The sequence below is a fragment of the Pimephales promelas genome, chromosome 16, assembly GCF_988280905.1.
Source record: "Pimephales promelas chromosome 16, fPimPro1.hap1.1, whole genome shotgun sequence".
NCBI classification, from domain to species: domain Eukaryota; kingdom Metazoa; phylum Chordata; class Actinopteri; order Cypriniformes; family Leuciscidae; genus Pimephales; species Pimephales promelas.
Window position 1 is genome coordinate 11,362,739 of NC_142784.1, and position 12,946 is coordinate 11,375,684.

At 39.4% G+C, this 12,946-nt stretch overlaps 1 protein-coding gene across 2 annotated transcripts in view; it reads left to right on the forward strand.

Moving 5' to 3' along the window:
• The window catches only part of mtus2b (microtubule associated tumor suppressor candidate 2b), a 54,336-nt gene that overhangs the window by 34,093 nt on the left and 7,297 nt on the right, over window positions 1-12,946 (forward strand). For both annotated transcript variants that reach the window (XR_005620555.2, XM_039660136.2), the window contains exons 8-14: window positions 5,160-5,226; window positions 7,796-8,010; window positions 8,288-8,393; window positions 8,630-8,703; window positions 8,804-8,902; window positions 10,406-10,525; window positions 11,369-11,466. Coding sequence is in view for 1 of the 2 variants with exons in the window: in XM_039660136.2 (XP_039516070.2) it covers window positions 5,160-5,226; window positions 7,796-8,010; window positions 8,288-8,393; window positions 8,630-8,703; window positions 8,804-8,902; window positions 10,406-10,525; window positions 11,369-11,466 (779 nt within the window). In the remaining variant the exon portion in view is untranslated. The remainder of the gene's footprint in view (window positions 1-5,159; window positions 5,227-7,795; window positions 8,011-8,287; window positions 8,394-8,629; window positions 8,704-8,803; window positions 8,903-10,405; window positions 10,526-11,368; window positions 11,467-12,946) is intronic.

Consider the following 12,946-nt stretch of genomic DNA (forward strand, 5'->3'; position numbering starts at 1 on the left):
TGTGTGTGTGTGTGAGAGAGAGAGAGAGAGGGCGAGAAGCTTGGGGGTTGTCTCTGAAGAACATGTGTAGAATCGCAGACTCACGCGACTCGTTGTTGAAATAGTCAGGCTATGACGCTAAAAACAGGATGAGGTAAGGTCGTTTGTTGGGTGATTTAAGCCTTTTTCTTCCACATTCTCCCTAACTCCTCCTGTCTGTCTGTCCTCCACTCCCTCTCTCTCTCTCATTCGGTGTGTGTATGGTATTCCCCTGACAGGTTTTTATAAAGCTACATTCTGTCCTAGCATGAGCCAATGTCTCTCTCTGTGTCTCCATCCTACATGTTGTTCGGATCCTACAGAAACAATGCCAGGAAGAGTGTGTGTGATGCTGCTTTCTTGCTTTGTGACTTGTTTGCTAAAGTAGGACCAGTGATGCTTTTTGCACAAGACCTGGTTTATTTCATATTCATTCTACATTCATCTTTTATATACTTTGTGATGATGGTAGTGTATGCATGTGTGTGCTGTCAGTGAAGACAAACATGTGCTCTTATGCCGAGGGAAGCCCCACCCTGACTGCTGAGTCTGACACTTGATGCAGATGCTCTGATATCATAATTCTATTGTTTTAATGTACTTTTGGTCTTTATTGACCTTTTTATATTAATGTGTTTGAAAATGAAACATTGCATGATATCAGTATTGATGATGCCACTAACTAGATTTAAACATTTTCTGTTAGATATTGTCAGTGTTGCCCTTGCAAAACTTGTCGCCACAATGTTTGAGCGGTTGATGTTTCCGGATGGTTGCCAGGGCATGGCTTTGTGGGTCCCAATGTGTTGTGAGTGGTTGTTTACAGGTTACTTTGTGGTTGCTAGGGTGTTGCTATGTGGTTTATAAGGTGTTGTAAGTGGTTCTTGGTGTGTTGCTATGCACTTGCTGTTGTCTTCTGGGTGGTCGTTATGTGGTTGCGTAGGTGTTGTGAATGGTTCTTTTGTGAGTGGCTTGGGTGTTGCTCTGTTGGTTGCTAAGGTGTTGTGAGTGGTTCTTTATTTGTTGATTTGCACTTGCTGTAGTGTTCTGGGTGGTTGCTAAGGTGTTGCTATGTGGTTGCTAAGGTGTTCTGGGGGTGTTGCATTTTGTTTTCAAAGGAGTTGTGTGTGGTTATTGTTGTTGTTATGTGGTTGCTGTAGTGTTCTGGCCAATTGCTAGGGCGTTGCTAAGGTGGCTGTTTGCAGATAACCATGTGGTCGCTAAGTTTATAGGGGTGGTTTCTAGGGTGTTGCCATATGTATTGCTGAGCAGTTTCTATGTGTATTCTGGGTGGTTGCAATAAGAGTTGTTTTTTTGTCTATTGCTATGTGGTCACTAGGGTCTTCTGTGTAGTTGCCACAGTGTTGCTTTGAAGGTGTTGTATTTACATGTGATTGCTAGGGTGTTCTGGGTGGTTGCTAGGATGTTTCCATGTGGTTGCTAAGGTGTTGTGAGTGGTTCTTTATTTGTTGATTTGCACTTGCTGTAGTGCTCTGGGTGGTTGCTAAGCCATCACTATGCGTTTGCTAAGGTGTTGTGAGGGGGTCTTTATGTGCTGCTGTGCACCTGCTGTAGTGTTCTGGGTGGTTGCTAAGGTGTTGCTATGTGGTTGCTAAGGTGTTCTGGGGGTTGCTAGGTTGTAGCATTTTGTTTTTAAAGGAGTTGTGTGTGGTTATTGTTGTTGTTTTATGGTTGCTGTAGTGTTCTGGCCAATTGCTAGGGCGTTGCTAAGGTGGCTGCTAAGGTGGCTGTTTGCAGATAACCATGTAGTCCCTAAGTTTATAGGGGCGGTTTCTATGTGGATTCTGGGTGGTTGCAATAAGGTTTCCTGAGTTGTTTTTTGTCTATTGCTATGTGGTCACTAGGGTTTTCTGGGTAGTTGCCACAGTGTTGCTTTGAAGGTGTTGTGTTTACATGTGATTGCTAGGCTGTTCGGGGCATCTAGGATGTTTCCATGTGGTTGCTAAGGTGTTGTGAGCACTTGTTTGTGTATTGCTAGAGAGTTCTGCGTGGTTGCTAGAGCTTTGTAAGGATGTTGCTAAGGTGTTGTGAGTCTTGTCGCTAGGGGACTGCTATGTGGTTATGTTGAGTGGTTTTTAACATGTTGCTATATGGTCACTAGGGTGTTTTGAGTGATTGCTAGAGAGCGCTAATGGGTTCTGAATGCTATCTAGCATGTTCCTATGCATGTGATTACATACTATTAGTTTATTTATTGGTACACAGATGTAGGGCTAACTTCTCCCCAACAAGAAATATGATTCCGGACCAGTTCCAGAACCAAAATGTTTAGGGTTATGAGTCTATTTAAAGTCTCGATGTTCTTGTAAGTCTTAATGCTCAACAGATATCACTAATAAGCAGTGTTGTGCAAGTTACTTCCAAACTGTAATACATTAGGTATTACTTGTTACTGTTATTTAAAAGTAATTCATTACCTTACAATATTACTGTCCCAGAATTGTAATGCGTTACATTACTCATGTATTACTTTTGAGTTACTTTCACCAAAATAACTAAGTAGAACTTAACTTTTGGGCTGTAACGATATGCAATATGAAACCGAAATCGCGATTCGCCACACAAACCAGATCCACGAACCTACAGAATCGACACACCTCTTCCAACTCCAGCGTTATTCTCCTTACCGTCCAGATCCAATTAGCATTCTCCTTACCGTCCAGACCAATTAGTATTATTTGAAGTTAACATTATAAAATACGTGGACCTACACCACAAAACTAGTTGAGGATAAATTATTTAAAATTGGGGAAGTCCAGTATTATGGACATGACATTTGCAGTCAAAACTTGAAATAAAAATTCTCAGAAAATACATGTATTGAAAATAGGCTACTTCCTTAAAGGACTCCAGACATTAGACAAATATCAGTCTATGTTTTATTTTTAATATTAGGGAAAAGACACACATTCATGCGTGACAAAAAAATAGGAGGCAAAATATATTTTTTGTAATGGGCTATATGCACGCATAAGTTCCGCATTTGACGTAAGGATGCTCGTCCATTTCCGGTTGGGTAGATTAAAGCGGAGGAAAACCGGAGAAAACGGGATTATGGCAGAGTCTTCAATATTTACTGTCCTCCCGTCTTTGAAACGAAACGTACACGTTTAGATGTAATTTTATATATAGCCTAGTTATGTTTATTTAATATAATTTTAAAAAGAAGCATAGCACAACGAGGGGTGTCTGTTTTATCTGTTTTTGTGACTAACGTTTCATTAGTATAACCATGGAGTATAAAATTCAATATAAATTCTCGGTATTGCATTGGACTCTATGATCGGCGGAAGTTATCGAGCATCCTTAATCCTTCACCGGAAATAACGCCGTGCATAAAGCCCATTCTGTTAATTACACTGCGCAAATCGGATGAGGAAGGGTTGGCTCTCCAGTCTCCATAGAACTTAAAATATTCATTTTATTTTAGTTTTCGTGTTCGTGTTCGCATTTATGAGGAAAAAACAATGTTACAGACGCGACCGTATGAACTGGCACTAAAAGACTGCTTTAAAACTTTCACACAGTCTGTTGCCTTTAAGAAGTAAAAGCAGACAATACACTGTAATACAACTGTAATACAAGCCTCACTGAACATGTAACGAGTAAAATATTACTGAAAATTGATTAGTAATGCCTTACATTACTGCGTTACAGCAAAAAGTAATATGTTACTGTAATGTATTACTTTTGTAATGCGTTACTCCCAACACTGCTAATAAGAAAGTCCATGTATGATATGTGTTTTTAAAGCATGTTTAAGCTGTAGGTGTGTTGGGTTGTAACAGTGTTACACCCTACAGATTTATCTTTTGTTTTATGGGTGGCGACTGAGTCCTTGAGGACGCCTTGCTCTCTCTATTAGACCTTTCGCAGCAGGAAATGAAAGGTAACTACGCTGAGGAATGATCCAGTTGGATTAGTATTCATGAAAAGACTCTCTCCAGGGATCTGCGTGTTGTGTTGTGTTGTGTTGTGTGCTGGAGGAAGATCTGATTGGTTGAGAGCTGTAGATGTGACACAATGATGACACGTTAGGGCATTTGTGGGGTCATGGGGTCGTGAGCCTGCTGTTTGTTTACAGTTTGAGAGGGTCAGGTGCTTTTCAACAGCAGATGGCGTTTGGAGCTGAATGAGTGTAGGATTCATGACTGCTATGTGTTTTTTGCTGACATTATTCTTATTAACAAATATGGATCATAAACATCTCATTGTGTTGTGGTATCATCAAACATTCCCGTCACAGATGTCACTTTGGAGTAAATGTGCTATTAACAGATAGAGTTAGAGGTCTGTGACATGGTTATCTGGAGCTTGCTTGGTTAATTTAAGGATTGAAGAACATTGTTTTGAAATTATGTGTGCTGCTAGTAGAGAGATCTTGTTTAAAGGGGGCCTATTATGCCCCTTTTCAAAGTCTTGATTTTGTTTTTGGGGTCTACTAGAATAGGTTTTTAAGCTTGGAAGTTTAAAAATAATATTTTTCACATATTTCACAATAATTGCAGCATCTGTATCGAACTGTGGATTACTTCACTGTTTTTGCTCCCTGTCATTTTGCTTTATTTGCTGATTGATTTCCGTGTTCGTCGTATTTATGCTCATGTGACTCATGTGAAAAAGCATAATTAGGTCATTTTTAAAGTGGTATTTTGTCTGGAATGTTTTATTTGGTTAAAAGTGAGCTGGATAGAGTTCTTCACACTTTTGCAGATTCATCCCTCATCTTTATTTATAACCAAAAAATGTTAACGTTGGTAAGCACTGTTTCACATCAGTTTCACTGCATAATTTTCCCCTACACTCATGAGAGCTTGCAGATTCAGTGTGGCGCAATCCGTAATAGAGCCAGACCGATATATCAGCCGGCCGATATTATCTGCCGATATTAGGCATTTTCCAAAATATCGTCGTAATGGCCGATAAATGAATTTTTTAAAAAATAAAATAAAAACAGACGAAACACGCTTCAATCATCTCTCCTTGGCCTGTTATATTGAACATGTATGTTTTACAATTTGCCGATATATCGGAATATCGGATTTTAAAACCCAAAAATATTTGTATCCGTATCGGCCTTCCGTAACACATTTGTGTATCTCTCCGTGTGTGTTTTCCAGAGCGAGAGCGCTGTCGTGAAGGAGAGGGAGTTATCCCTGCAGTTAGCCAGGATCAGGGATGAAGTGGGTAAGTCTTCTCTGGACAGCAGCATACTCACAAATGTTAGAATCAATCACTCAAGAAATAAACACCAAACTGATCTTCTCAGATTGCACATTTTTTTCTTTCCCTCATATTTCATTTGAATTGAAGCAAGAACACTTCTTAATAAATCACTGAGTATCATATTATGAAGGCACAATGGTGCCTGGTTTATTCAATGGTTTATTGGCACAATTCCATTTTATTTTGGCTATAAAGGTTTAAATTTGGTACGTTAACCATTTTGTAATATACAATTTTCCTGTGCAAGCTGTTATTTATTTTAATATTTATATTTACTTTGAGCTCCACTTTACTACCCTGGCTGCGCCCTCCTACGCACTTCCGCTCAATTTCATTTTACTTCAGTACTACGTCTGGGACCGCTCCATATCCTTAGGTTTCCAGAAATCAATTTTTTGTAGGACCAATCAGCGAATAGAGGGAGTGGCTGAGAACGATGACGTTGATGTAGTGCGTCAGTTTGAGGGCAGTAATGGCAGCGGAGAAAGACGTGAGAAAAGCCAGTCGGTCCGTTGTTGGTAAAGAAACTGCCGAATATACAGAATTTAAAGCCGGATTGTTATCATCTCACCTCTTGTTGCACAACGGAGGACCAAGTGAAGGAGGCAGAAAGTTTGGAAGTTTGTGCTGGGCAGCTCGTGCACAATGACCGTGACATTTTGGACTTTAGCCTGGTGTTCGGAAGCCCCGAGTCCTGGCTGCTAAACTATTGTTGAAGATCCGCTCAGCAGTCATGTCAGTCGCTCATATTCCCAACAGTAAATTTACTGATTCTTGTGATAAACATTTTGAGCCCTTTGTGTACTCGTGCAGGAGGTTGGTGTGTCAGTTTTACATGTTGTAAATCATACAAATTGGTTGTGATTAAAAAACAAAATTGTCATAAATAAAAATTTGAAAACCCATACTTTGGAGACTATATTTGATTTTCAGTTTTAGATGTCAATGGTTAATTTGTTTTAATAAAAAAAAACAACTAAATGCCATATAAAAATGAACAAACACATACTTTGAAGACCATAATTAAGGTAATTAAGAAACAAAAATACGTAATATGAAAAATTGTTGTTTATTACACATCTGCAGATAGAGACAGACTGATCATTCACTGTAGCTGCTACAGCATTTGCGGCAGATCAGAAACGACCACAGCGGCGTATTTGTAATGATTAGACACAGCTTCGACCATTGACTGAATAATCACTGTCCTTCATGTCAAATATACATTTCGAATTAATAATTGTTCCTAGATTAACAAAACCTGCAGCGCTCGTTGACTGAAATCATATTGTAAATTTAATCCTCTGATCATTCGGAGTTCGGACTTGTTGTTTCTTTTACTGTCTATGGTTGTTTCCAGCCGTTTCGGCGCATGACATACGTCACTCACGACCACACATTAGCGATTGGCTATGGCAGATCGTGAGTGACTCTGGGCAGATCCAATAGATTTGAACTTTAATAGTGAACCCGCCTACAAGGAAGGAAACGTTTCTCAATTGAGGGAGGCCAGACTCTATGTACAAATGAAATGTACTAGAGTCTGGTTGAACCAGGCTACCACTTTACAAGGCTCAGCAGCATTGTGGCGCATGGGCAACGCGAAACTGATGCTTCACTTCATTGAGATCAATAGCATTTTTTCATTGTACTGACCAGAGCCAGACGCCATTCATTAGAAATAGCCTAACCTTAAGTGTTAAAAGAATGATTAAAAAAGTTGTCTTTCCTTGGTCACGGCATCCTTTTCACGAATATGACGTGAGATGAGGGACAGCTATTTTGTATCAAAATCAGTTAGGATTTTAAAACTCCTGTAGTGTGAGCCAGGTTTAAACAAAACTACAAAACTAAAACTAAACAAAAAAAAATGAATACAAAACTATGTAGTTATATATACATATATATATATATATATATATATATATATATATATATATATATATATATATATATATACTGTATATAAATGTACAAAGTTTTTCTATTAATGAAAAACAGCAAAATTACCAATATTTTAGCTGAAAACAAAAAGATATAAACACAAAATCTCATTCAAAATATTTCAGTAATACTAAAATAACACTGTTACAAACTAACATTTGGTGTCAAAATTGTCCTGTGTCTTTGAACCTTGGTACTCATTCTGGTATACTTTTTTTTTTTTTTAATTTTTTTTACAAATGTTGACCATTTAATATTGATTGCTATAATATTGCAAGAGCACACAAACCAGGTTTTTTTATATGTTAGGATTAAAAATATGTTTTTGGTAAATCTCAAATTTTGGTAACAGGGTTGTCAAAATGGGCAAACTCCATTTTTCACGAATATAAAATAAAAAGGCTCATATATTATTTATTTTCTTCACCAGAATAGGTACCAAGGTTGAAAGTAACATGGCTGAACATTTTTGCATATTTAAATCTGTCACTCAATTTTCAATTTTCAATTTTTTGACTCAATTTTCAGTTTTCAGTTAAGTGTGTACTTTTCACTGCCCATAACAAACTATTTTGGGTCTCTCCAGTGGTCAGTGTTCAGCGATGGGAGCGTCTGCAGGGTGAGAAGGCTCAGCTGGAGCAGAGTTTTGAGCGGGAGCTGAAAGCACTCCAAGAGGAGCAACAGCAGGAGCTCAAGGCCTTACAGGAGAGACTGGTGGAGGAGCACAACTCTGAGATTCAGCGACTCCGGCAACAGCAAAACAGTCACCTGGAGCAGCTACGCTCCCGGCATCACGAACAGGTGAGGCTGTAAAGACTGAGATAATCATTGACACACCTTGAACAGAGGCTTTTATTTAAACATTATAGACAAAGGACTGCATGCTGTGAAGGCTCAGCGAGGATTACGAAAGTAACCCAAAGTGTACGTGAACTAGTTTAAACTAGTTCTGTTGGCAAAGATATGTCCCTCTTTGAATTCAAGTTTGGTGAACTTTGACACACAAATTGACATATTATGAATCCAATATTCCAGAGCACCTTTTAAACACTGAAAAAACAGTCGTTTTTGTTGTTAGATCGAGGAGATGAGTGAAAACCATGAGACGGCCATGGTGGAGATGGAAGCGAATCATGATGCCACACTGGCCACTTTACAGGAAGAACACACCAGAACCATCAAGAGTGAGTCCTGCTGACGAACACATCCATCACAGAAATCAGAAATCAAAGCGATGTGTCTAAAAACCTAGTGAGCTGCCCATTTAGACGGCGTTATTCGGGCTGAAAGGTCTATAATAGCAAATCGGTTTGGCCCGGTTTTGACTTTTGCTTAACAACATCACTACAGACTGTTGAATCCAAACTCTGTGTTCATCCTAATGTGTTCTTACTAAAATTAACTGCTTGTTTCTTTTTAGACCTAAGGATGGCACACGAGCAGCAAAAGAGGTCAATGGAAGAGGAATTTGAGAAACTCAGACTGTCACTGCAGGTACTGTATGTCCTCGCTCTGAATGCCAACATGTGTTGTACAGTGCCCCCATTTTTCACGGGGGCCCGTGTGAAGGGTTGTGTTTCTGTGCTGTGTTTAGGATCAGGTGGACACGTTGACATTTCAGAACCGCGCTCTGCGAGACCGAGCCAAGCGTTTTGAAGAAGCACTGCGCAGAAGCACGGATGAGCAGATAGTGGTACTGTCCTTGATGCTCTCAGTGGTATTTAGAGAAAAGTTTTTGTTTTTTGATTGCACTCTATTTTACAGTACGTGCATTTTAATGTACACTCACCTAAAGGATTATTAGGAGCACCATACTAATACTGTGTTTGACCCCCTGTCGCCTTCAGAACTGCCTTAATTCTACATGGCATTAATTCAACAAGGTGCTGAAACCATTCTTTTGAAATGTTGGCTCATATTGATAGGATAGCATCTTGCAGTTGATGGAGATTTGTGGGATGCACATCCAGGGCACGAAGCTCCCGTTCCACCACATCCCAAAGATGCTCTATTGGGTTGAGATCTGGTGACTGTGGGGCCATTTTAGTACAGTGAACTCATTGTCAAGTTCAAGAAACCAATTTGAAATGATTTGAGCTTTGTGACATGGTGCATTATCCTGCTGGAAGTAGCCATCAGAGGATGGGGACATGGTGGCCATAAAGGGATGGACGTGGTCAGAAACAATGCTCAGGTAGGCCGTGGCATTTAAACGATGCCCAATTGGCACCAAGAAAATATCCCCCGCACCATTACACCACCACCATCAGCCTGCACAGTGGTAACAAGGCATGATGGATCCATGTTCTCATTCTGTTTACGCCAAATTCTGACTCTACCATCTGAATGTCTCAACAGAAATCGAGACTCATCAGACCAGGCAACATTTTTCCAGTCTTCAACTGTCCAATTTTGGTGAGCTCTTGCAAATTGTTGCCTCTTTTTCCTATTTGTAGGTGGTACCCGGTGGGGTCTTCTGCTGTTGTAGCCCATCCGCCTCAAGGTTGTGTGTGTTGTGGCTTCACAAATGCTTTGCTGAATACCTCGGTTGTAACGAGTGGTTATTTCAGTCAAAGTTGCTCTTCTATCAGCTTGAATCAGTCGGCCCATTCTCCTCTGACCTCTAGCATCAACAAGGCATTTTCGCCCACAGGACTGGAGTTCAGGAGATTGTCTTGACCAGGACCACACCCCTAAATGCATTGAATCAACTGCCTTGTGATTGGTTGATATATAATTCCATTAATGAGAAATTGAACAGGTGTTCCTAATAATCCTTTAGGTGAGTGTATACACAGTGTACTTACAAAGAAAGTACTGAGTAATAAGGTAACTACATTTGTTAAGGGTTCAGGACTAGTACATAGTTATTTCCCAGTAATTACTACAATAAGTTTATAGTACATGTGAAACAGGACTGTAAAATAAAGTCCCCTGTGTTCTACTAAAGAAAGATCTGGAATGAGGGTGGATGATTGCAGAATTATTATTTTTGCTGTGCTTTAATTTATGTCACTTCAGAGTTCCAACTGGGCTGTAAATGCAACCAGGAAAATGGCCCTAGGGGAAAGTTTAGTCCTCAGAGGACCGTCCTGGTGGCTATTTCCTCTAACTGAGTTCCTATAACTACCCAGTGCAAAAGAACCTATGTGCCTGTGATTCAGATATGTAGTAATTTGAATTTGTGTTTGTACAGGATGCTCTTGCTCCATATCAGCATATTGAGGAGGACCTGAAGAGTCTTAAAGAGGTTCTGGAGATGAAGAACCAGCAGATTCATCAACAGGAGCTCAAAATTTCAGAGCTGGAAAAAATGGTGTGTTCTAATGCAGAAAGAGATAGCTTTAATTATTAAAATCTTCATGAAATTAGACGTTTATTCCCTGTACTCATTAACGAAAGTTTAGTTTTAGCGGATATGTGTAAAATTGAAAGTTTTTATGTAGGAAAGTAGGCCAAAAATATTGACTCATGTTGCACTACACAGATTTCTGTCCAAACAAAAATCTCCATAAAATGAGAATTACACCCATTTTATATGTCACTTCACTGCCATTCATAAATCCTCTCCCAGTGGCCTCACAGGATAGTAAAGTAAACACTTCAGAATCTGTAGTAGTAGGTCATCTGGGGATTTTCGACTTCTGTTTTTCAAATACTATGAATTCGGACATACTACTCTTTTGGTGTACTTTTTTTTGCATACAATATTGTAGGGAAGTTTTCGATTTTGGACCCAGTACACCTCTTCCCTATGTCCCACCCACACTTCTATTGGAAAATGGAATCGGTCAACATTTTACAGGTTCATGGGGTCTTTAAAGTTGTACTTTAGGTGCACTTAGTTTTATGATAGTCTTCTTATACTTTTTAAACTTATACTGACAGCATTTAGTGTGGATGTGTAAACAAACGTTTTACAATGCCCTAAATGCAGATGTATTTTTCAGCCAAAAAAAAGTGTCAAATAACACTAAAGGTGAGGATACACAGGGCAAATTTTGGGCAATGTTGCCATCAACGGGCAACCAGATGAGGCAAAGAGTTTCCATCTCATTTGAATTTACATAATAAGGAATAAACCACCAAGTTCTCCTTTGAAAAGTAGAAATGTCACAGTTTTTCAGTGATTTAGTGTGTTTGTCATGTTTTTGCACAGGCCCAGAAGAACGTTCTGTTGGAGGAGCGTATTCAGGTGTTGCAGCAGCAAAATGAAGACCTAAAAGACAGGATTGACCGCAATGTCGCAACATCCAGGTCTTTATAAAATATTTCTAGTTTATAGCATTAAATGTACAGAGTAGGAAGTAAATCAAATACAAAATTCTGTCATAAAATTCTAGACTGCACATACTAAGAGGTCCTCAAAGGAGAAAAAAATTGCTGATAATTTACTCACCCCCATGTCATCCAAGATATCCATGTCTTTCTTTCTTCAGTCGAAAAGAAATTAAGGTTTTTAATGAAAACAATCCAGGATTTTCTTTATAATGGACTTTACTGGTAACCAAACGGTTCAAGGTCCAAATGAGAGTTTCAGTGCAAACTGCAAACTGTTCAAAGGGCTTTAAACGATTCCAGACAATGAATAAGGGAATCAAGCAAAACGATCGCTCATTTAAAAAAAAAAAAACAAAGTTTAAGTTTAATAAGCTCAACTCCAGACTGATCTCATGAAGTAGCGTGTGTATGACACGCCAATTCGTATTTCCATTTTTGGCGTGCTATCAAGACGCATAATCGCCTTTCAGCGTGTTTATGAACGCCGTTGACTTAACGTTATATAAATATATGACTTACCTCAACCCCGTCCCTGAACGTAACCGTCACTGGGGTTAATGGCATTTATGATTGTTCCCTTACCATCCAAGGTAAAAAAAAAGATATGACTTACCTCAACCCCATCCCTAAACTTAACCATCACTGGAGTTAATGGCATTTATGACTGAAGATTTGACTGCGTGTACAGACCGACACGCGGAATGACGCGGACGTTAATGGCGTAGACATATACGCATACACGCGGATACACGCGGATAACTCAAAATGCGTAGAGATAACACGCCACCTGACTCGAAAGTGGCGTATATGTTTACGCAAAAGTCATGATGTCATGTTGCTCAAATGGTCGCCTTGCTCTGTTCTGTGATTCGCGTTCGTTACTCACCTGTTCGAACTCGTTCATCAAAATGAACAAATCTTTTTCCGAGTCAATTCGTTCATATCGTTCGTTGAATGAACCAAATAACTTGAACAGGAGTATTCTCCTGCTCCTTTAACTCAATCTGCTCGCAAGTCATCACATCACTCTCTATAAGGCACATCTGGGGTGCGTTTCCCAAAAGCATCGTTAGCCAACTATGGTCGCAAGTTCCGTCATTACCAGCATAGTTTAACGAGTCGGTGTTTCCCGAAACCATCGTTCCAACGAACATTCGCAAACAGCATCGCAAAGTTGTGTGGTTTGAACGACAGCTCTGGATCTGTGGTTAGAGACAGCGTTTCTATATTGCATTACATTTGGAGGTAATAAATCCTTATCTTTAGCAAAATAAGCACGCTGACATTCAGTACAACCGGTGCCTTTTATTTAGAATACATACAAATGTAATTTACGTCTTTTAGTTTTTCAAAAGATTTGAAGTAACGTGTTTGAAGAGTGCGCATGTGCGAACATGCTCTACTATGTAAGAACGAGCCAAATATTGAGTCTGGTAATAAAGCAAAACAACTGAGA